Below are 25,609 nucleotides of genomic sequence, written 5' to 3'. Positions count from 1 at the left end.
AGACGCCATGGGTGGGGCTGACGGCCGTTTTCCCCTCTCCAAGAAGGGACGTTCAGGTAAGCCAACGCTCCCTTCTCCCAGTCGGGGAAAACGGCCGTCAGGACTGGGATATACCAAAGCCCCCATGTCTTACCGGGAGGGTAGATGGCGGCTAGTCATTGTTGAGAAAGAACCGTCTGCAGGACCCGCCTGCCAAACGCCGCGTCTGCTGAGGCGTAGGAGTCCACCCGATAGTGTCGAATGAACGAAGAAGGGTTGGACCACGTCGCCGCTCTGCAGATCTCTCGATGAGGCCTGGGCTCCCAGGCGGCAAGAGGCTGCACTTCTGGTAGAGTGTGCTGTAATCTTATGGAACCGCAGAGATTGGCTCTCATATGCTGTGGCAATTATGCCCTAATCCACCTGGCCAGAACCGACTTGGTCACCTTCTGACCCAGAGACAGTGGTTGAACGACACGAAAAGGGCCTCTGTTTTACGGAAGGATGATGTCCGCTCAATGTATATCTTCAATGCCTCCACGTCCAGAGTATGCCACAGTCTCTCTAAGTGATGTCTAGGAGATGGACAGAAATTAGGTAGAACGACTTCCTGCATCCTATGGAATTGGCTGTTAACCTTCGGGAGGAAGGTAGGGTCTAGACGTAGTACCACTCTGTCCTTGAAGAAGGTGCAGAGATCCTGCCTAATTGATAAAGCCGATAATTCCGAGATTCTGCGGGCTGAGGTGATGGCTATCAGAAAAACCACCTTCAGTGACAGAATACGTAGAGACGAGTCTCTAAGAGGTTCAAACGGTGCCTTAGTAAGAGCATTGAGTACAGCATTTAATCGCCAGGATGGAAAGCGGTGAACCACGGGAGGGCTGACGTTGTTAGCACCCCGGAAGAATTGTTGAATGAGCGGCTCCTTGGAAAGGGATATAAGTGAACCACATCTCAAGACTGACGAGATCGCCGCTACCTGTCTCTTGAGTGTATTGGTCGCCAGTCCCAAATCGAGACCTCGCTGCAGAAATGCTAAAATGTCTAAGACAGAAGCTGAGGAAGTCACAATACCCTGAGGTGCGCACCACCTTTCAAATGTGCGCCACGTGGCCTCGTAAATCCTCTTGGTAGAGTCTCTGCGAGAAGCTAGCATAGTGGGGATGACCTGACCTGGAACCTTTGCTCTAATCAAGACGCTCCGCTCAGTCTCCACACGGCTAGGCGTAGCCATTGTGGTTCGGGGTGTCGAACTGGTCCCTGGAGCAGAGACACCTGGTTGTCCGGGATCCTCCACGGTTCCCGAACTGACAGAGTCAACAGGTCTGCGAACCAGGGTCTCCTGGGCCAGAATGGGGCGACCAGAATCAGTTCTGACTTTTCCAAGAGAAGCTTGCGTACTACTCTGGGAATCAGTGGGATTGGTGGAAAGGCATAAAGCAGGTCCTGAGGCCATCTGCTGCGCAGAGCATCCACTGATTCCGCTCCCCGAGAGGGAAACCTTGAGAAAAACCGAGGCACTTGATTGTTGGTCTCGGAGGAGAATAAGTCCACCTGAGGGAGTCCGAAGCGGGAACACAGCTCCCGGAAATTCTCTGGGGACAAGGACCATTCCGATTGGTCGATAGTTTGGCGGCTGAGGGAGTCCGCTGTACAATTGTCCGTCCCCGCAATGTGTTCCGCCTTCAAAGAGCGCAGGTGGGATTCGGCCCAATGCCCTAGGGTGAGGGTTTCCGTCATCAGCGAGCGAGAATGAGTGCCCCCCCATCTGTTTATGTGCGCCTTTGCCGTCACGTTGTCCGTTAGGATAAGGACGTCTCTGCCCCGGATGACATCCTCGAAGGCTAGCAGAGCCAGACGGATGGCGCGCAGCTCTAGGAAATTGATGCCGTGATGGACTTCTGAGAGTGACCACTTGCCTTGAGCTAGGTGTTGGTTTAAATGTGCTCCCCAGCCCGAGAGACTGGCATCCGTGGTGATCACGTCTCTCACAGGTTCCCTGAAGACCGAACCTCTGGTCATCACCTCTGGATTCCACCAGTCTAAAGAGTCGATCACCTCCCGCGGGAGACTCACCCGCCGCTTGGATGAACTGCACCGTTTCCTCTGATGTGGTAAGAGGAACCACTGAAGTGGCCGACTGTGGAGGCGAGACCACGGAACAATATCGTATGACGACACCATCTTCCCCAGGAGTTGGGAGAGTCGATCCAAGGGGACCGACCGAGAAAGCCTAGAGCTGCTAGCTAATTCGGCTAAGCTGACCTGACGTTCAGGCGACAGAAAAACCATCGAACTAAGGGAATCGATCTGTGCACCCAAGTGTACTATGGAGGTAGAGGGGGTGAGATGGCTTTTATCCCAGTTAATCGAGAACCCGTGAGACTGAAGTGCTTCAATGGTTAAAGATATATCTCTATAGGCCGTATCCTGGGAAGCTGACAGAATGAGAATATCATCTAGGTAGGCCTGGAGTCTAACCGGAAACCTCCGAATGTGGGCCATAAGAACTGTCATGATCTTTGTGAAGACCCTGGGGGCCGAGGACAACCCGAAGGGTAAGGCCCGGTATTGATAGTGAGAGCCATTGAAGCAGAACCGTAAGAATTTACGGTGATCTCGTCTAATGGGAATATGTAAGTAAGCTTCCGTTAAATCAATAGAGGCCATGAAATCACCCTGTCTAATGCACTCCAATATGGAGCATGTGAGTGCATTTTAAAACGGTGGTATACAATGTATTTGTTAAGGGCCTTGAGGTCTAGAATAGCTCTCCAGCCCCCCGACGGCTTGCTTACGACGAAGAGTCTGGAATAGAATCCCTGTTTAAGTTGATCGGGGGGAACCAATTGAATGGCCCGAATGGCCAACAGATGATTAACGGCAGACTCCACCTGAGAAGAGCCAGAGCTGCGACGAGAAACAGGACAGGGAACGAAAACCGTCGGGGGGGTGGAAAGGAATTCCAGAGCTAGGCCGTGTCTAATGGTATCCTTGACCCACCGGTCTGAAGTGGAAAGGTCCCATTGGGTGGCAAAAAGAGCCAGCCGGCCCCCAATGGGAAGGTCTGCTGCGGGACTACTTGAAGCGGTTGTACTGCTTGCCCCTCCCCCCTCGGAATGGTCTACGGCCCGAGAATTTGACCCCTGATCTAACCTGATCGGCCCGTTGGGAGTTTCCTCTGTACGATGGGAACCTTCGTCGAAACCCCGACCCTCCGGATTCCTGGCCACGAAAGGAAGAGGTAGACGAAGATGGTGATGGTGAGGGACGAAAATAAGGTTGGTGCCGAAGTTCTCCCCGTCGGGATAGAGAGGGCAAAATCTTCTTCTTGTCCTTGGTCTCTATTAAGATTGGGTCTAGAGATGCACCGAATAAGTTCGTGCCCGCATAGGGAGAGGAGGCCAGTCGCCATTTATTTCTGGTGTCCGCTCGCCAGTGACGGAGCCATAAAAGTCTGCGCGATGTCACTGTAGACCCAATGGCCTTGGCCGAAAAACGGGCTGCGTTCAGAGTTGAATCCGCGGAAAACTCTAAGGCTGCGATGACCTTGTTAAGGTCTTGATGGGCTCTCACGTCAGAGGATGGTAACCGACCTTGAAGTTGCCTGAGCCACATGATAGATGCTCTATTGAAGAATGAGGAAGCCATGGAGGACCTGACCGACCAGGCTGAGGCCTGATGGGATTTGACCAAAGATTGGTCAGCCCTTTTGTCCTCCGGACGGAGAGCCTCGTTCTCTGGGCCAGTGACATGAGAGGATGCCGTTAATGCCACTACTGGTGCATCCACGGTGGGGATTTGCAGGATATTTTCAAGATCTGGAGCGCAATTATAAAACTTTTTGTCCGTGGTATTGGGACTGGCTCCCGAACCCGGATTCGACCACTGACGCTGGACCACGTCAACAAACATCTTGGGAGCGGGAATCGTCTCTGCAGGCACCGTGGGCTCCACAAAGAGGTTGGATGAAGTGCTTGGTAGGGAAGGGGGGTTAGCTGGGGAAACTGGGACCCCACCTAGCCCCGTGGTAGCTAGGGCCTTGAATAGAAGCGAACGAAACAGGTGGGGCTTAAAGAGTCCCACAAATGAAGGCTGGTCAGGTCCCAGCCCCTCGTCTTCTGACAAGGCCTCCCCAGTATCCTCTTCCTCTGACACCGAGGCCTGGCTGCCCTCCTCTGATGAGTTTTCACATTGAGAACTGAACAAAGCTGGTGCTAAATTAGAGGATTCTTTCTTTTTGTCCCTCTTACTGGACTTGGCATAAGTAGAGGACTTATTTTGCTGTTGAAAGGATTGAGCCAACTCCTGACGTATGGCCTGTTGGATCATCAGACTAAACGAGTCAGGCAGTTGAAAAACTGGTATCTGGGGCAACCTGGCATCTGGTTGGGCCAAGGGAACACCCCCCCCCTGGGGCCCCCCTATCACTTGGGGCTCCCTAGACGGTTGAGCTTGCGAGGGACCTGGGGAAATTGAAAGTTCCATCTCAGAAAGGGTACGGAACAAAGGGGTAGTTGCAGCCTGAGTTGAAGGCAAGGGGGAAAGCCTGTCTGGAGACCAGGATCCAGACCCTTGGATGGGCTGGGATAAGACATCCGGGCCTTGAGGTTCAGGAAGGGCCCCAGCCTTTTGTTTTCTCCCTTGTTTTGGAGAAGGGGAACGATGAACCTTCCTTGAGGCCTTGGTGAAAACCCTTTCTAGGGCCCTGTGCCGCCTCTCCTCAGCTCTTGCCCCCTTCTTGGTCTTTGCCCTTGTTACCTTTCTCCCCCTGGAAGGGGAAACTTGGAGGGCTGTAGATGGACCCTCCCCTGGGTCCTCCCGAACAATCTCCTCCTGGGTGGGAGCCGGCAAGGCGGTCTGAGAAATAATGGCGTCCGCCATTTTGGAAGGGGCCTTTCCCGCCAATTTAATGCTGCTTCGGCCTACTCACAGTTTCCCTGGAGCGCCTTGAGGCCTGCTGCTGCTTGAGACTTCGACGGTCCCACCGAATTCTCTCTCTCTCTCTCTCTCTCTCTCTCTCTCTCTCTCTCTCTCTCTCTCTCTCTCTCTCTCTCTCTCTCTCTGGCCGGTATCCAGCGGCCGCCTGATGCTAGCCCAAACGCCCGAAAAAGAAGGCCGTCGCTGAATTCTCCCGCGTCTACCCGAGGCCTTCACGCAAAAAAAAAAAAAAAAAAAAATATTTCCAGAAGCAAGGCCAGATGATACCGCTCGCCTCCCGGCTTTTGAGTCCTGCCGCGGTTGCGAGCGAGACGGGGAAGTCGAGAGAGAGAGAGGAAGGTCGAAGGAGGCTGGAACGACAACGAGCGCTTCTGGGGCGACGCCCGTGAGCCGCTCGTGTCAGCCAGATATTTTCGGCCGCTCTGTGCGCCTCTGGGACGAAACCCGTGAGCGCCGTCGGCTCTGGCTAGCTGGCGAAGTCGCCCGGGCGGCCTCTGTGGGTTCGGGAGCAGATCCCTGCTCTCCGCTCTCCACCAGTTCAATTCAAGCAAAAATAAAAAATAAAAATAAAAATAAAAATACAAATAAAATTCTAAAGGAGGCACTGGGAGAAAAAGGAAAAACCTAAACTCCAACTAAATCTAACTGACCACAAACATAAACCTTCTAAACTAGAATAAACTAGCCTGAGGTACCAAAAAACGCTCCGGTCCTAACAAAAACCGAGTCGAAAAAGCTGGAGGGAAACAAGAGGAGGCGGGGACCACAAACTTCAATTTAAAAGACTCGGTCCAATCAACAACGAGAAGAAATAACCCAGTCCTGACGGCCGTTTTCCCCGACTGGGAGAAAGTATGGGGGAGACTTGTTTGTGATTTGCCAATATCTCTTGAAGTTAAACACTTTAAGCCTTTGGCATCTGCGGATGTTTGTAGAGCTTTTAGAGGCAAAATGGATGCTTTAGGTTTTGGACTCTCCCCTAAACATGGTCCTTTGACTTACCTCACTTTTGAATTGTGGACCTCACGTTCCTCAAAAAGCAAAAACCTGCATGAAAATCAATAGCTGCATGAAAAAACTGACCTTATGAAGTGGATCTCCAACAGAATACAGTAATGTGGATTCCTCCTCTTTAAAGAGTTCTAGTTAGTCATGCCCTCTTGCAAGATATTCTACCATATTCCAATTTACTTCCTTTTTCTACCTTCCACTGTCAATGATTGATCAGGATTTTGTGATCGTAAAATATAGGTAAAGGTAAAGGTTCCCCTCGCACATATGTGCTAGCCGTTGCCGACTCTAGGGGGCGGTGCTCATCTCCGTTTCAAAGCCGAAGAGCCAGCGCTGTCCAAAGATGTCTCCATGGTCATGTGGTCGGCATGACTCAATGCCAAAGGTGCACGGAAGACTGTTACCTTCCCACCAAAGGTGGTCCCTATTTTTTCTACTTGCATTTTTACATGCTTTCGAAACTGCTAGGTTGGCAGAAGCTGGGACAAGTAACGGGAGTTCACCGCGTTACACGGCAGCACTAGGGATTCGAACCGCCGAGCTGCCAACCTTTCGATCAACAAGCTCAATGTCCTAGCCCCTGAGCCACTGCATCCCTCTTGCAAAATATACTTAACTCTAATTACCTGTTTGGAGGCTTCCTTTTTCTTTCTTTCTTTCTTTATTAAATTTATATGCTCCTGATTTCACTCTCCCAAACGAATTTGGTTGGCATCCCTCATAATTATTTATAAATTATGTAAAATTACATATAATTATTTTTTTCCAAAATATGTCTGCATTTTTCAAGCCCTTACCCTGTTGCAGATCTATCATGCATGTTTGGCTACATAAGGATCATCGATCAGAAAATGAATTTGTATTAGTTCATAGTATAACAACTTCAAAGTTATCATAAATCAAAGCACTCATTAATATGTACAAAGATAAAATGTAGTCCTAATTCTTGCTGCAAGATTTCCTGCTCACTGAGGACTAGAATATTATCAAGAATATAAATGAAAAATTATATTTTATACCTTTTTCCTCTCAAAGACTGTTAATCACTAGCAAATGATCAAACAGCAGCTTCTGTATTTCTGTTGGGACTCGACCCAAATTTAAACTCCCAAGTTTAACAGATAAAATACTGTATACATCAATCATTAAGCCTTTAAATAAATCTTCTCAGGGTTTTTTGTGATAAACCTTTTAGAAGTCATTAATTCCCATCCCTTTCTTAATGAATTGCTATGCTCATATTTAACTTCAGGAATCCACATAAAATAAATTATTACTGATGATTAATTATGCTGTAAGGGACCAATAAGACTAAGTTAGTTTTGAGCATACAGGGAATTAATTAAATCTGGCTTTGGTAAACAGTTTGCGATTTACCTGCCCCTTTTCTAGAATAGAAGATTGCTTCCCACACCCTGCTATAATCTTTCCTTTTTGTGAACACGAGGCAGATGGACATCATCCTCAATGGTGATTGCTTGTCTTTTTGGAATTTCATATTCACTATATTTTCACATTCACATTTAGAAAGGTTCTAAACTAGAAACATCACTAGGTATGAATTCAATTCACACAAAAACTGCCTTCATCCATATTAATTTTCTCTCTTGCGATCAAGGTCACTAGTCATTGGGGGAGAAAAGGAAATGAAATGCTCATGGGGAAACAGCTGCTCTTATTTTTGAAGTGCAAAGTCTGCAGTGGTACAGGGAAAAGAATTGGAGAAAGGTATGCTTCTGCATCTGTTCATCAAAAGGATGGGTTTTGTTATTGTTTTGCTTAAAACAAGACAGCAAAAACTGCTATGAACCAAACCTTTGTGAACTCAAGCAACCAATCATGCAGGATGTGTGAGCTAATTGACAATCAAGGGGTGGCACCACTCATCACTGCAGTGATGATGAGAAGAATGATATGTTGGTCCCTTGCCAAAGGGATTTCTGAGGACAGGAAGTTTTTCCTACGTTCATTTGGTCAATAATAATGTTTCTTGCAAATTTATTTACAATAATTCTTGCAAAAAGAATCAAGATGTTTACTATGGGCTGAATGTATTATACCAGGGGTCTCCAACCTTGACAACTTTAAACCTGGTGGACTTCAACTCACAGAATTCCCCAGTGGATGAGCTTTGCTGGCTGGGGAAATCTGGGAGTTGAAGTCCACAAGTCTTAAAGTTGCCAAGGTTGGAGACCCCTGTATTATACCATGCACTAATTCCAGAGCAAAAGGAGTAAGCTGTGAAAGAGATTAGCCTTCACAAACACAGTGATGCACAGTGCCTCCAAATGTGATTGTGTGAGGATCGTAAGACTTCAGGCCCTCTTATAACCTCTTAAAAACTTCAGCAGAATTCAGACAAACAAAAGTTTCAAAAGGAGCAATAAAGATGATTGGGAATCAGAAATTAAATCCTATGGGGGGAAAAAAGATTGAAGGAACATTGTAATGATCATCATCATCTTTGTCATTTGGACTTATATTCACATGCAGGTGCCTTCCTTCTTTTTAACTCCAGAACAGCAAACTTATATTGGGCTGAGGGATAGTAATGGGCAAAAACTTACCCGGGGAATATCTATGGCAGATTGGAGACCAGTTTGGTGGAGCAGTTAAAGCTAGAAATTGGGAGACTGGAAATTCTAGTTTTGCCTACACAAAGCCACTTGTGTGATCTTGGACTAGCCACTTTCTCTCAGCCATAGGAAGGAGGCAATGGCCAACCAATTCTGAAAAATATTTCCAAGAACACTGCAGGGACTTGTCAAGGCAGCCTCTGAGAATCAGTCATGACTGGATGGGGAACAGGGACAGACACAGATTAAAACCTGGGTTTCCTCATAGTAGCTCATCAGTGTAATGATATCCCATTAGCTCTCAGAGTATAACTTTGAAAAGACAACACTGTGGATGTGAAGAATTGAATAATACTCTTCAAACAGAATGAAATGCAAAATTAGTGAGGAACTTTGTCCATTATTCTGAAGTTCAGGACATAAAACGTTGCATTTGATTTATAGGAAAGCAAATTTCATTTGAATGTGAACATTCCTATACAATATAGTGGTTTAGACTCAATGGCCTAAATATCCCTTTCTTACTCCATATGAAATATGTTTCTAATACAGGCAGCATTTGGTCCAATTTAAATCATTATACAGCAGGAAAAATAGCTAGTTCTTTAAGAGGAAATAAAACAGAAGTCTTGCAGGATGCAAACAAGACTGCAGAACCTGAGACAAAAGCAAAGAGTTACAATAATTAATAGGCAATCCATTGCCCTGTGAGCATATATCCACAGTTCAATGAATTGGAAATTATTAGCTTATTGAGATGCATTGAATGAGTACTTTCCAGACTTAAGGATCTGTCAGCTTTGGAAGCCATACTAGGCCGGAAGCTTCCGTGCTGCCAGTTTCTCATGTTTGGGAAAAGTAGGAAAGGGGATTTAGTAGGGGGGTGGTCATTAGACATAAAACATTCTTCCTGCCGGTCAAGGAGACTTCCTGCATCTGGCGAAGGAGTGATCAGAGTGCTGTCTCGAGATGGGAAGGTTGGCGATTGGAACATGTGATCGACTGAGGAGTCAGGGGATGGTCTTGAGGGTTTTGATTTACTGAGGAAAAACCCAGATCTCTCAGATTCAGATTTTCCCAGATGTGCCAGTTTACCTATCCTAGTAAAGGAACTTTGAAAGTTGCTTGCTTTGGAGTTTTTACTTGGAGTAGGGGGTTTTCTGGAACGCTGACAGGATCATCCTTAAAAATCAAATAGCTGCTGCCATGAAATACATTCATATAAGCATTAGTTAGGTTACCAACTAAAATGGATTTATTTAAAAAGAGACTGGTATAAATACAATGATTATCCTTGCTCATTGTGCACACTTGCTCACAGATAATACTCACTTTGAAGTTCTAGAATAAAAGAAATAGCCAGATTTCCAGATTTGTTAAAATTTCAACTTCAGGAATTATCTAGGCAGCATGGCACTTACAGAAAAGTCATGATACAATGCATTCTGTTCAGTTCAGAAAGTTCAGCTGTATATACTTTATGGAAATTGATATTGGAACAGAATCATTGGAAGGCTTTTCAGCCACAATTAACATTTGATACTTCTTTGGAAAGGAAAGACAATTAATTTCTTATTTTGCCATTTCAGTGAGCAAATACTGTCTTAAGCCAACTGGGAAATCCAATACAAAGAAATAAAACTTATAGGAAATATTTTTTGTTTGTTTTGTTTTGTTTTTTTTTGGGATGAAATGGAATGGGTGGCAAACAAAATAAATAAACAAATAAATAGCTTGTTGGCTTATGCTTTATTCTGTACTATTAGCAGTACTACTAGTAGTACTATTCTATACCACTTGTGTAAGCCAGAGAAACATGAGTGGATGGACCAAAATGCCAATATCTGATCAGACTTGGCAATGATTGCCCAATAGTCAATCCTTTGCCCACCACATAACATCTTGAATAAGGTAGTGTTTTCCATGGCAGTTAATGTGATGACCCCCATACATTTGAGCCAGAGTTTAACTGGTATTATCTTCTCGAAGATGAGTTCTGTCTTGTTGGACTTCCCTCATCCTGTTATGAAGGGGAACTGAAATTTAACAAAACAAACTTATGCCAAACATAAATATTGCAAATAATGCTGGCATATTGACGGTTTTTTTAATTATGTTTCATGAAAGAAAATAAAATGTAAAAGAACAGGTTTACTTATCTTACCTAAATGTATGCATTATGTTTAGGAACTTATGATTTCTTCAAAATATACACAGAAAAAGACCTTTGAAATCCCAAGAATTCACACATGGAGTTTATCTTTCTTATTTACATGAAACTAGGATAAATACAGAATTCACTATGAAGGCCCGCTAATTTGAAAATAACTGAAAATCATTATCTTAAAGTGAGAGAAAATGCATTCAGCCATATGGAGCTTTTGTTCTTTGGGAATAAGGTAAAGGTAAAGGTTCCCCTCGCACATACGTGCTAGTCGTTGCCGACTCTAGGGGGCAGTGCTCATCTCCGTTTCAAAGCCGAAGAGCCAGCGCTGTCCAAAGACGTCTCTGTGGTCATGTGGCTGGCATGACTCAACGCCAAAGGCGCACGGAATGCTGTTACCTTCCCACCAAAGGTGGTCCCTATTTTTTCTACTTGCATTTTTACGTGCTTTCGAAACTGCTAGGTTGGCAGAAGCTGGTACAAGTAACGGAGCTGACTCCATTACACAGCAGCACTAGGGATTCGAATTGCTGAGCTGCCGACCTTTCGATTGACAAGCTCAACGTCCTAGCCCCTGAGCCACCGCGTGCCCTCTTTGGGAATAGTGGCATATAAATGGTGGATATAATATTACAAACAGTAATTACTGGAACATCATGATTTCAGGGAAACAGGATATGTCCTATAAACATCATTATTGCTATTATTATTGCTCCTTTTTGATGGGTCATTAAACGAACCTGAACTTTGACTTTGAGATAGGAGAGGATGAGGGAGAAAACAAAGTATTAGTTTAACCAAACAAAACACTACAAATAATGAGAAAGATGTAAGCAATCTATATCAACTGTGGCCCTTTGTAAATTTGCATTTAATAGCAGTATTGATCATTCAAGATGCTCAGCAATGGTCATTTCTTCTTTCAGTACTAAGATTCAGGATATACCATTATATTTGGCTACTGGACCATTCCTATTCTTTTTATTCATCTCCATAGTAAATATGCATCTTTATTAAAATGTTTGATCCATTGCCGTGTTCAATGGGAAATTTAAAAAAACCAAATAATATTCAGATTAAAGTGGCTAGGCAAGCAAAATAATTAGCAGCCTAAAATTCAATTAATAAATAAAGCATATCATTTACTCAGAGAGCAGCATCAGGATTTTAGTCCTGGTATCATCATCTAGACCTATATGGTTGCTAAGGAACTTACACAGGGCAATAGTGGCAGAAAACAGCAGCAGAAATCTCTGGGTAGTTTGCATTATATCCACAAATATTTCCGTACAATTCAAATAGATTGCTGAAAAAATGTACTTCAGGGAACCAAGGATAAATTTGTGACTTATTACAAATTTTCGGGCTGAATATCAGTTCAGAAGGATCTTAAGCATGATATAAACCTTCCTTTTCTATTTGAGTCTGATCCAGAGGTGAAACGTTCCCAGTTCGGACTGGATTGGCTGATCCGATAGCGATGGCGGCGGCTGGTTCAGAGAACCGGTAGCAATAATCCCTTCCCCCTCATGCCCACCCAATCGCCCGGTCACCTGCTTGCCTGCTTGCTGCTTCTTTTAAAAAATGCTTTAAAAGATAAAAAAAAGACTCTGACAATCACAGCTGAGCCATGTTTTGTAAAAAATGCTTTTAAAAGTAAAAAACAAATTGCACATCACAGCTGATCATCCCCCCCCCCAGGCTATTCTACCCCATGCCTCCTTTTGGCGTGCACTGTGTGTGTGCACACCTTGCATTTGATGCGTGGTGCTCACTGCACATGCGCAGCCAGCAAACCAGTAGTAAACCAGTTCAGATTTCACCACTGGTCTGATCTATCTAATTTAGAAATAACCTCCCCCTTTAAGCCTGATAACTATCCATCCTAAGTCTAGGAAGACAAAGTAATGCTAATGATTAGGGGTTCAAAATTGTCCCAAGTGAATGGAACCTTAGAACATAGTTATTCTCCTAAGCCTACAATACATATTGTAGGGCAATGACAGAAAAAATTAAGCAAGTTGTCTTTCAAAGTATCTGTCCCCTTACTAATCTTTTAGTTAAAAAGAATATTTCCAAGGAATCAAAGTGTTCAGGATAGAAACTATTAGCAGTGAATGCTTTCTTATCGAACCACTTCCCTTGTTTACAATAATAAAATAATGGAAAATGAGAACTGCTATTATTCTATACTGTGCTACCTAAGATTCTTTCAAAGCATAGAGACTACTTTGAAAAACTGACCTGTATCTCTTTCAGCCCATGTGAACTAAGTCAACCATAGGTAAGTGACAAAATGATATAAGCCTAACAAGCAGAAGATTTTGGAATGAGCAAGGCTGCACTCTATACAGAAACTTTCCATATTAAAATCCTAGTATCCTGATCTTTTCAGAGAACCTGTAAGACAAATAGTCACAAATCTAACAGAAATCCATTTCCTTCACAATGAAAAAGTATGCTTCAACAAAAAAAGCATCAACTGTTATACTGCTGGAAGACTTCAGGCCTGTAATCCTCAGAGTTTGTTCTCACATCTAGTAGGCATCATTAGTAATGACAGAAAACAGGGATAATGTTTATAGTTTTATTATGCAGCTAAAGCATCTTAAAAAACTAGGCACATCTGTCAAGGTGAAATAATATCTCAGTTATATTAATAGGACAGTTATCTTTCTTCCCCTTCTAGCTATATCTACTGGTACATCAGATAGTTGGATATTTTAGTGCTAAAAATTACTACATACAAGATGAATGAAACTAGAAGAAATATTATGAACATCTCTTTTTACGAAGTATATTCAGAAAGACATAATTAACAAAAGATTGCTATGTATTTTCTTTAGAAAAAAGAGAAGTGATATGGAATCATAGAATCATGGGGCCATCAATTCCAATCCCCTACCAAGTGCAGAACTCCACAGAAGTTTTAATGTATTTTTCCTATAATTTTATTGCTCTTTGTTTTTAGTGTTACATGCTGAATAAAATAGAACTCGGAATATACATTTTTAATAAATGAACAACAATCAACAAACTCTCAGACAATGAACAGGATAGAAGTGTGCATGAAATTATAATAGTAAAGAATCACTTCTCAGCTGTCTCAAAATTTTAAAATTGAAGGAAACTTTTTTAAAAAGCTAATTCTGAAACAAGCGTAATTTCTTAAACAAAACTGTAGGTATCATGGCAACAAATCTAAAAATAGGCATTTTTTACTGCCCTTAATTTTCAAAGATCATCCACGCATATTAAAAAACAAAGTGACAGCTGCTGAGGAAAAAACATTACAGGGTCCTCAAATACAAACTAAAGGACTTTTAGGGTACGGTATCTAAATAAGAAATAATGTTCAAAACTCATTTTCCTCCATATAATTATATTTTGAAAGGCTATCCAAAATTTCAGATAATTACTTGGTTACATATTTTGAATCAGAAATATAATGTAAAATATTTTGATCAATTATTTATTATTTATTTATTTTATTAGATTTTTATACCACCCTTCTCCCGAAGGACTCAGGGCGGTGTACAGCCAAATAATAAAACCACACAATATACAAATTAAAACAGAAACTTAAAACCAAGCATATTACATAGATGGCCGAAATTTAAAACAATCAATTTAAAACCCTAAAATTCAAAAATAGCCCCAATTAAAATTTAGTAAACTTTTAAGCCAGTCTCGCTTGAATAAATAAAGGCGTTTTCAGCTCACGGCGAAAGGTCAGGTAATTGGCGTAAACCAGGGGGAAGTTCGTTCCAAAGAGTAGGAGCTCCAACAGAGAAGGCCCTTCCCCTGGGGGCCGCCAGCCGACATTGCTTGGCGGACGGCACCCTGAGAAGACCCTCTCTGTGTGAGCATACGGGTCAGTGGGAGGCATAAGGTAACAGCAGGTGGTCCCATAAGTACCCAGGCCCTAAGCCATGGTGCGCTTTAAAGGTGGTAACCAAGATCTTAAAGCGCACCCGAAAGACCACAGGAAGCCAGTGCAGACTGCGCAGGAGTGGTGTTACATGGGAGCAACGTGTGGCTCCCTCTATTACCCGCGCAGCTGCATTCTGAACTAGCTGAAGCCTCCGGGTGCACTTCAAGGGCAGCCCCATGTAGAGAGCATTGCAATAATCCAAACGAGAAGTGACAAGAGCGTGAGTGACCGTGCATAAGGCATCCCGGTCAAGGAAGGGGTGCAACTGGCGGACCAAGCGTACTTGGTAAAAGGCCCTCCTGGAGACGGCCGCCAAATGATCTTCAAACGACAGCCGTCCATCCAGGAGAACACCCAAGTTGCGCACCCTTTCCATTGGGGCCAATGACTCGCCCCCAACAGTCAGCTGCGGTTGCAGCTGACTGTACCGGGGTGCCGGCATCCACAGCCACTCCGTCTTGGAGGGATTGAGCTTGAGTCTGTTTCTCCCCATCCAGACCCGTACGGCTTCCAAGCATCGGGACAGCACTTCGACAGCTTCGTTGTTCGTTCGTTGTAGTTGTAGTTCAAGCAAACTACATGGGATGAAGACAGAAGCTAACAACTACCACAAAGCAGTTGTTGAATCAACAAGTTTTTCTTTCCATCAGGCCTCAGTTCCACGATATATGTGCCAATCTGAAATCACTTTTGAATACACTGATAAATAAAAAGTTGTTCTGAACATCTGTAAGCAAACTATAAAGAGATATTTCATAATGAATGAACATCATGAATTTTATATAATACTAGCCAAACAAATGTGCATTTGTCTATTGAGTCAAAGGCACTGGAAATAGCCCAAAACATTTATCCATTACAAATATCTTTTCAAACATCCATCTGTAAGAAAATTTACAGAGATATAAAAATAATTTTCTATCAGGGTATTTATCTTCAAAGTCAGAGCAATTTGATTATGATTTTAGCTCAGAGCAACATGGTTTGTATTTTGCTAACATAAAAGGTGATAATCATTCTTAAAAGCGTAATACATAATTCACAAAGATTTGCTTTTACATTCTGCTACTAAAATACTATAATCCACAAGAAGTCAAGTAATCTGTGAAAGAGTTCAAATTGCTGTGGATGTAATTTGATGCACAACGAATCTTAAGAGAGTTTTGCAGTGTTTGGTAATAAAATATCTCATCATGAGATAAGGCACATTCTGCAATAATACTCCATTGCACCAAATGGCTATGTTTGCATGAGCTGCAATATTATATTATGAGGTCCCTTGCTACTTTGTGGCCAGGAGCAAGTTGAATTGGACACAAGTTTCCAAACATTCCACAGACTTTTAAAATCGAGTTTTTAACATTACACTATTACATTAATGCAAATACTGTTGATGTAACTGATTACAAAACCTACAAAGATCCTTAGGATCTGCAGAAAGCACTGCATTGGGGTATACAATATTGTATCATCATCAAAGAACCCACAAAGAAATCACATTCTGACTAACAAGAGATAATGCAGATATTACCTTCAGTTTTATTTTCATGGGGAAGAAGTGAACTTAGAAGGCTGTTAAAAGAGCAAAAGGAACTGTCATAAAGGAATATAAAATTCCTTTATTCTTAATTGTACAGAAACTTGGTTAGCCCAAAATGAAAAATACAAGCAGAAAACAGCAAATCTAGATCATAGTCTTACTTTTGCTTTCAAGGAAACAGGGAAAACCAAGGGCTGCAGCTTTGCCCACCAGGTCAAGGAATGTATTATCATTTTAAGATCCTGATTAGTGTTAGGAAACAACATTTGGATAACTACTTGCAAGAAAAAATAGCTTTCTTCGGTGATGGCATGGGGATAGGAAAAGCAATAGCTTCAAAGGGGCAATAGATTTATTTAAAGTGGGTGTAAAATCAAAGAAATCTCAAAGGAAAAAAATCTATTTCAATGGGTACAAGATTAATTCATTTCAGAGGATAATTAGTACTGCAGAAAAAACAATTGCTACCAAACTGCCTTCCATTGAGGACCTGTATACTGCACGAATCAAAAAGAGGCTGTTAAAATATTTACAGATCCTTCACATTTGGACATAAATTGTTTCAACTCCTACCCTCAAAACGACGCTATAGAGCACTGCACACCAGAACAACTAGACACAAGAACAGTTTTTTCCTGAACGCCATCACTCTGCTAAACAAATAATTCCCTCAACACTGTCAAACTATTTACTAAATCTGCACTACTATTAATCTTCTCATTGTTCCCATCACCCATCTCCTTCCACTTATGACTATAACTTTGTTGCTTGTATCCTTATGATTTATACTGATATTGATTGTTTCCTGATTGCTTATTTGTAGCCTATGACTATTATTAAGTGTTGCAAGTGTTGTACCTTGATGAAGGTATCTTTTCTTTTATGTACACTGAGAGCATATGCACCAAGACAAATACCTTGTGTGTCCAATCACACTTGGCCAATAAAAATTCTATTCTATTCTATTCTATTCTATTTCAAAGGGGGAAATAACAACATTGTTTCAATGACCACAAATCAAACGATGTTTCCAAAATTTGCACCATCTGTGGTCCTAATAGGTTTTTTTTAAAACTAGTGGCTATTTTGGAGTCAGAACATATAAGAGAGCCCATGAGATGATTATCCTGATGATTGCTTGTGGTTTTTATCCCATATATTAATTATATATTTATTTTTATGTCGGTGTTATGCTGTTTTTTAAACTGTTTGCTGTTAGGCAGAGTCATAATGTTGAGATGGGAGGCCATATAAATTGAAACAAATAAAACAGCCCAGTTCAATTTAAAAAGTAAATTTTTAAATGGAATGGTGGAAAGTTTGTGCTTGGTTGTTGTTTTTTTAATTTTTATTCTCACTATACATTGTTTTTACAAATTTATTCAGGTATTTAAGTTGTCCACTTAAAAATATTTTGTAAACACAATATTTCTTTCCTTTTTTCTTTCCTTCATTCTGTTCTTGAAAAATATGCTAATATACAGTCCTCAAGAAAAAAAATATTGGACAATGACTGTCAGTAAACCAGGCAGGAAACAGGACTAGATGAACAAATTCTACTTTATTGTAAGGCTACTTTAACAGAATATTGCAAGTCTGTTGGCACAAATATCCCAACACCATTTTTATCTGCTTGATCCATTAGGGTTGGTCCTTCCCACTTTTTTTTTTTTATGAAGTGGGCTCCTGCATCTCTCGTCCGATTGGTCCCTAGACAGCATCAGTTCCCCTTGTTCTTCAAAGACATCCACACAATCAATTACAAGGACTGAATGCATAATATGTACAATCCTGCTACACTGGATATTATAAATAATGTAGTTTGCATAAGAAGGAGGATACTGATTCAGTCAATCATATTGACCTGTAGGACTGTCGAAGTTTTACAGAGAAGGAAACATGAAGCACAAATAAAATAGGTAGAAAACAATTTCATAAATTTATATGCTAATAACTTCATCTGTATAGATTCCTCTTAACCTCTTGCATGTTATTTTCTTTCTTGACTTCCTGAATGTTTGTTTCTTCTATTAATTTTGTCAGTAAGAAATATCTAATCCATAAAAATATGAACCTTACCTGAACAGACTTCTTCATATGTGGGATTTGGGGTATATCCTCCTGCATAACCTACTTGAGTAGAGTAGACTCCTTTCTGCTCCCAGAATTTCTTCTCTGCTCCCCAGAAACAGCCCATCCCTGCAATAAACATAAACAATTATAATACGAATGAAGCTGAGTAGTTTACATTATATATAGAATAAAATAGAATTCTTTACTGGCCAAGTGTGGCTGTATACACTAGGAATTTGTCTCCCGTGCATAAGCTCTCAGTGTACATGCGAGCAATAAATCATGATCATAATCATAAATACAATCATACATCATAAGATAAAACCACTCAGTGATAGTCATAGGATACTAAATAAAACAATCAACATAAATCATTAGATACAAACAAGTTATATATCAAATATATAAATGATATAATAATGCATTTATTCTTAATAGCATATAGTGATACTGTTCATTTTGTCTCACTAGAGATTTTTATATCAGTGTATTAAAAGGTATGTGTGCTCTCTTTGTGTTTACTGAACAAACAAAAATAAAATATTTATGACAATTTAACTATAGACCCCTGTTTTAGGAAAACAATGATATTTGGCTTTCCCTTTCAACTAAATTAAAATGTTACTATTATGGTATTTCAAAGATTTCAATAAAAAATAATATCTTGACCCACATGATGCAGATGAAAATGTTCTTTGAACATCAAGTAATTCGTGGCAAAACTCTTTTTCTGAAAAAGCACCCATATATTCAGTAAAATGTCTTTTCCTCTTTTTTATTGCCTGACAAACTCACTCTTTCCTTTGTAATTCACAAAAGCTCATGCTCTTTAGTAATGTTAGTGTTTAACACAAATAACTTAGGCTAGTTAAAGACATGACAGTTAAACAACATGTAAAAATTGACCAGTATTAACCTAGATGTTTGTACCTTAGGGTATTATACAAATTTGATTAGCTTATTATCTAACATACTGAAATGAAATAAAATACATTTATTCCATTATCAATGGAATTTGATAATGTGGTAATTTGACAACTCTACATTTAAATTTGATTTCTGGATTGAAATATGAAGCTAACTGAATCGGAAAAATTTAAAACGCTTCTCATAAACTCAAATATTAAACGTGCTGATACTCCCTAATTTTAGATGCTGCACTTTATCAAAAATTGCAGAACCTTTAGTGAAAAGACCACATCCATATAACACCTTTAGGGTAGGTTAAAAGGCAATCATACATATTTTTACAGCATAATTTTCTTTTAGTTGATTAGCAAACTGTCAAAACACAGTAATCTGTATTAATGGCAAACATTCATTTAATGTTCTGCTTCCTGGCATCTGCAATCTTTAGAGGTGGCAGAACAATAATTAACTAAATTAGAGCTCATGCAGGAAGGAGGTGGGAAAGCCCTCTCAGCCTAGTCAATTCATGTATGCAAATAATATATAAAGTGCATACCAAAATGAAGTATTTATTCACTGACATGACCAGTCTGCAGGTATAAGTTGGCAAATAACCTTCTTATAAATGATCTTGTAGCCTCAGAAATCATTCTATGAAATTGAAATCTCCTAAATGGTACTAAATTAGCAGCAAGCAGAAATAAGAGCCTTTCTGAATCCATATTGCATTGACAGATGCCTGGTTTTCCCCAAAAATAAGACCGGGTTTTATTTTTTTTTGGGCCCCAAAATAAGCACTAGGGCTTATTTTCAGGGGGGGTCCTAGTTTCCTCCCATGTACGGGAGGCCCACATCTTCTGTTTGCTCGCTGCGGGGCAGAAGGCCATGCAATGTGCTAGTGCCACCACCATGAGGGAGGAGGGGTGGAGTTGCCCCACATGCCCTGCACCAGCTTACCCTCAGGGCCCCTCCAGCCAGCCCACCCATGCCCTCACCTAATGGTCACGGCATCAAGACACCACTCAGCTTCCTGCTCCATTCCAGCCACAAGCAAACAGAAGTGAGCTGGCAGCCATGAAGGCTCTTCCTCCACATGATTACTGGTGCTGCCGCCATGAGGCAGGTGTCAGGGTGTGGATGGCATGACTGTGGGGGCCCTGAGGCAAGCCAGTACAGGGCATGTGGGGCAGTTCCACCACCACCCTGCCTCACCTCTTGGCCGCGGCACGGTGAGCAACCAGGCAGAAAGCCTGGGCAACCAAATGTGCAGGGTATTAAGTAGGGCTTATTTGGGAAGTAGGACACACTGCAGCTTACTTTCAGGATAAGTCTTATTTTCAGGGAAATAGGGTATTAACATTTTTGGGCTAGAAAATATATACCAACAAGGAAAATTCATAAAACGTACCAAAAACAGCTTCATTTAGTAACCATTAAAATTATCTTGAATGTTCTCCCAAACAAAACTTGTGTCAACATTTTGCAAGATATCCGTTTCTCCCTAATCTGATTTAAAGTCTTGAGAAGATCCTAAAAACTGGGAAGTGCAGAATTCTTTGGGATAACCAAATAGCATTAAAACATACTAGCATTTAAAAAATCTGCAGTTGGAATTGAAGAGATTGCATTTTCTTTGTGGATTTGTGGATCAAATGAGAAACTGTCCAAAGGAACTAGAAACTGATTATTGACATTTGCATTGTTGAAACAGAATCATTATGTTGTCATTTGATATAATTGTTATCATGCTGAAATGTTTCATGGCAATTAATGCTTTGATGGGTCATTTATTTATTTATTTATTTATTTATTTATTTATTTATTTATTTATTTATTTATTTTTCACATTTTTATACCGCCCTTCTCCGAAGACTCAGGGCGGTGTACAGCAAATAAAACACAAATACAAAATTTTTTAAAACACAATATATAATTAAAAATCTAATTCCATGAGCTGAATATTTAAAATACATGGATAAAATTATGAAATAAAATAACCCCCTTTAAAAACCCTCGATTAAAATTTATCATTAGGCCAGCCCTGCTTGATGAAAAAAGAAAGTCTTAAGCTCGCGCTTGAAGGTCCGAAGATCAGGGAGTAGGCGTAGCCCCACAGGTAGTTCATTCCACAGGGCAGGAGCCCCGACAGAGAACGCTCTTCCCCTGGGGGCCGCCAGCCGACATTGTTTGGCCGACGGCACCCTAAGGAGGCCCTCCCTGTGAGAGCGCACAGGTCGATGGGAGGCTACTGGTGGCAGCAGGTGCTCCCGTAAATATCCTGGTCCCATGTCATGGAGTGCTTTAAAGGTGATGATCAAAACCTTGAATCGCACCTGGAAGACCACCGGCAACCAATGCAGCCTGCACAGGAGATGTGTTATATGGGAGCTACGAGATGCTCCCTCTATCCCCCGCGTGGCCGCATTTTGCACCAGTTGGTGCTCTTCAAGGGGAGCCCCATGTAGAGAGCATTGCAGTAATCCAGGCGGAAAGTAACAAGGGCATGGGTAACTGTGCATAGAGAGTCCCGATCCAGGAAGGGGCGCAACTGGCGAATCAGGCGAACCTGATAAAAAGCTCCCCTGGCGACGGCCGTCAAATGATCTTCTAAAGACAGCCGTAAATCCAGGAGAACGCCTAAGTTGCGCACTGATTCCCTGGGGGCCAACGATTCGCCCCCCCACAGTCAGCGATGGAATCATCTGCTACTAAATCCTATTTTTTCAGACCACAAAGCCTCCCAAGATTGGGCCACTGAAATATGAAATGGCATGAATTCTTTTTTACAATGTAAATTTTAAAAAAACAGGTGCATTATTCTTCAGACTTTAAAGCACTCTTTTTTCCTATTCCTTCCACCTAATAAGCAACCCTGCCCACTCTTATGACAACAGTAACTGGCAGGATGACTCCTGATGGCCATGATGCCAGTAGCTATAAAAGTAAAATAAAATTAAAATAACAACACTATGATCCCTAGACAAAGTAAATCACTCATCTCTTTTACATAAAAGGAATCACTGACCAAATATTTTTGCAGTGCTAAATATAGGAAACAGTGTCTTCTGTATGTGTATAAATACTGAACAAAATATAGTTTATATGCAGACCATTATTTTCAGTTAACACAAGGCAGCTTCACACCTTCCTATTTCCATCATTAATATCAAAGTGCAATAACATCTTAAAGTTAAGCTCTTAAATTTCATTAACAGTGGAGAAAGTTTTTTCATGTGAAATACAGGATACTACCTATCTTTATTTTTATTCTCCAATTTTAGACAGATTTTTTTTCTTCGACATGTTTCAGTCCAAGTCCTGTCAAGAAATGAATCAGGACACCTCTGCTACCTCCTGTCATTTTCAACATTTTTCTTAGAAACACAGTTAATAGAATAAAGCCAAAACTGTCATCAAATAGATCACAAAGCAATGGAGTTTTTTTGAATCTTCAGAAACCAATTTCAAACTAAAGGGATGTTCTCTGACCAGCTCTTATCTATGTTACTAGTATAGAAGTACTAAAAACAAAATTTCAGTAGTCTAAAAATAATTCCCTGACCTTCGGACCTTCAGACGTGAACTGAAGACTCTATTATTTCAGCGCGCGGGACTAGCCTAAGAACAAAAATGTTTTAAACAAATTTTAATGGGGGTTTTATTGGTTCTTATTGTTTTAGTGATCAGGCCTTGATAATATTTAGTTTTAATCTGGGTTTTAAAAGTCTATTTATTATATTGTTTTATATTGTTTTAATATGCCTGTGAACCGCCCTGAGTCCTATGGGAGATGGTGCGGTATATAAGTTTAATAAATAAATAAATAAATAAATAAATAAATTATACAACCAGAATAAATCTAGCAATGGATAAAAGTAAAACTGTGCAATTATGTCCTGTATCTTGAAACCATTCAGTTTCCAGTTTACTTGTTGATTGAAATTAGAGGAATTGTTATTTTCATATAATCATCTTCATGACTGTAGAAGGTGTCATACATTCTAAATTCTTCCATACTTCTTATGTGAACTGGAACTCATGAAAAGCAGATGGTATTTATGTTTCTTGTTTAATATGGTCCATATTCTAGAGCAACATAATTTAAAACAATCATAGACTCTAGAGACTCCAGATAGGAACGTGAGAGCCTAGGTCAATTATTGTCCCTATCTATCAGATACAAATATTAGAATTAAAAGGTTTTGAAGTTGGGATACTCAGAAAGTATGACATGGTTAATTTTCTCCATGGACTCCAAAGTTTTCTCTTGCTGACATGTATGTCTGGACACAAAATTCTGCCTTGTTTAACAGACAATGGCCAAAGAGAACATATGATAATAGATCACACAACTGGAATAATCATTATTTATTTATTCGTTGAATTTATTTACATATACCATTATCAATACAGGAAGAGTTACTTGGGCATATAAGAATTGCTCCCCTTTTAACTTCTACATGATCTTGTTGCCCCTTCTTTCCTTCCTTCCTTCCTTCCTTCCTTCCTTCCTTCCTTCCTTCCTTCCTTCCTTCCTTCCTTCCTTCTTTCCTTCCTTCCTTCCTTTCTCTTTGAATGAGAGTTCACTTGTAGCAACTGCCTGAACAAGTCCCTGCAGTTTTCTTGGCAACATTTTTGTAAGTGGTTTATGTCAGTGTATTCATGAACTGGAATAGCCATAACAACAAGTCCCAACAATGGGAACTGTTTGGTGACTGAGACACAGGATTTGCTGTGAGCCATGTGAGATGGCTCAGAGCCTGGGCGTGGCTTGGCTTAACTGTTCTGGGTATATAAGAGTTTGTCTTTGCTTGATTGCTTCTACTTCTTGTCCTTGTAATTGTTAATTCTTCTTCTCTCTACCACGTTGCAAGAGCTGCATGGGTATTGTAAATATGCATCATGTTTTATACTATTGTATATAAAGAAGTTTCTTCTATAAATGAATCCTGCTGAATTATTTACTTGTGTGCTGGCTGGATAGCTACAGACTCTGACACTTTGTACTGCCTCCTTCCTAGGGAGAGTGACTTGGGCCAAAACGGCCCAAGTGGTTTGTACAGCCTCCTTCCTAGAAAGAGATTGAATGGCCCAAAATCATTCAGCTGGCTTTATGGCTAAGGCAGAACTAGAACTCAGGGTCCCCTAATGTCTAGCTTGGTGCCTTAACTATTATACCAAACTAGCTCTTATTATTTATTTATTCTTTTATTTATTTATTCAATTTCTATAGCTGCCCATCTGAATCCAATTTTTCTTTAGTGCTCAATATATTATGCACAAGAAATTAACCATAAAAAATAAGGTACATTGTATTAAATTCTGAGCTAAGTGCCAGAATTTCTACTATTCGTTGCTTTAAAAAACAAAACAAAAAGAAAAACTACTAAAAATATTATAAATATTTAATTTCTAACTTTCCCTTTGTTGTACTTGACAGATATATAATATCTCTAAACATTTAAATGTTTGTACATTTATTAATTCAGTTCTTTCATCAGTTCTTTTTTCCCTTAATCGCCATATTCTGAATACTTATAATTTACCTGTGGTATAAGTATGGAAATAGTTCTTGCTTGAATGAGGTAAAACTTCTGCTAGAAGTTTTGCCATTGCTACATATTCTCTAACTTTTAAGTTCTCAATCTATTTAAGTTTAAATTCTGAATTATCATCAATAACTCTTTTCTAAGTTTATCCCTGCAGCTATGAATATTTATTTAGTAAATTGTGATATTTTTGTTAGTATATTTAAGAATTATGCCTAGTAAAAAGAATGTGGTTTCATTTCAAATATGATTTCTAAAATTCTCTGAATAATGATATGTATTTCTTTCAAATACTTTGGAGGGGGCTTACCATATATAGTAAAATATATATATGGTGTGTGTATGTATGTGTGTGTGTGTGTGTGTGTGTGTGTGTGTGTGTGTGTATATGTTTTCTGAGGTTTTCGCGGGTGTTTGTATGTAGGTCTTTGGTTATTCGGGTTTTCTCCTGTGTAAAATTGGAAGTGTCTTGGCGACGTTTCAACAAATTTTATATACATATATATATATATATATATACATACATACATATATATATATATACACATATATATACATATATATATATACATACATATATATATATATATACATACATATATATATACATACATACATATATATATATATTAATAGTAAAATGTTCCTTATGTCTCATGGCATTTCCAGCATTTATTATTTTATGACTTAGCAATTATTGATGGGGTTGTATACCATATGTAAAACATTTTATATTAGTTTCCCCTTAAATGTTAAATTGTACCCTATGACCATCATTTGTGTTGTAAGTGTTGTACCTTGATGAAGGTATCTTTTCTTTTATGTACTCTGAGAGCATATGCACCAAGACAAATTCCTTGTGTGTCCAATCACACCTGGCCAATAAAATTCTATTCTTTTCTTTTCTTTTCTATTCTATTCTATTCTAAA

The 25,609-nt window shown here is 40.4% G+C and overlaps 1 protein-coding gene across 1 annotated transcript in view; it reads right to left on the bottom strand.

Moving 5' to 3' along the window:
• The window catches only part of MSRA (methionine sulfoxide reductase A), a 229,097-nt gene that overhangs the window by 103,467 nt on the left and 100,021 nt on the right, over nt 1-25,609 (bottom strand). The window contains exon 3 of the mRNA XM_058164824.1: nt 18,228-18,347. Within this exon, the coding sequence (XP_058020807.1) occupies nt 18,228-18,347 (120 nt within the window). The remainder of the gene's footprint in view (nt 1-18,227; nt 18,348-25,609) is intronic.

The sequence above is a fragment of the Ahaetulla prasina genome, chromosome 1, assembly GCF_028640845.1.
Source record: "Ahaetulla prasina isolate Xishuangbanna chromosome 1, ASM2864084v1, whole genome shotgun sequence".
Classification (NCBI taxonomy): Eukaryota; Metazoa; Chordata; class Lepidosauria; order Squamata; family Colubridae; genus Ahaetulla; species Ahaetulla prasina.
This window is presented reverse-complemented; position numbering and strand designations above follow the sequence as displayed.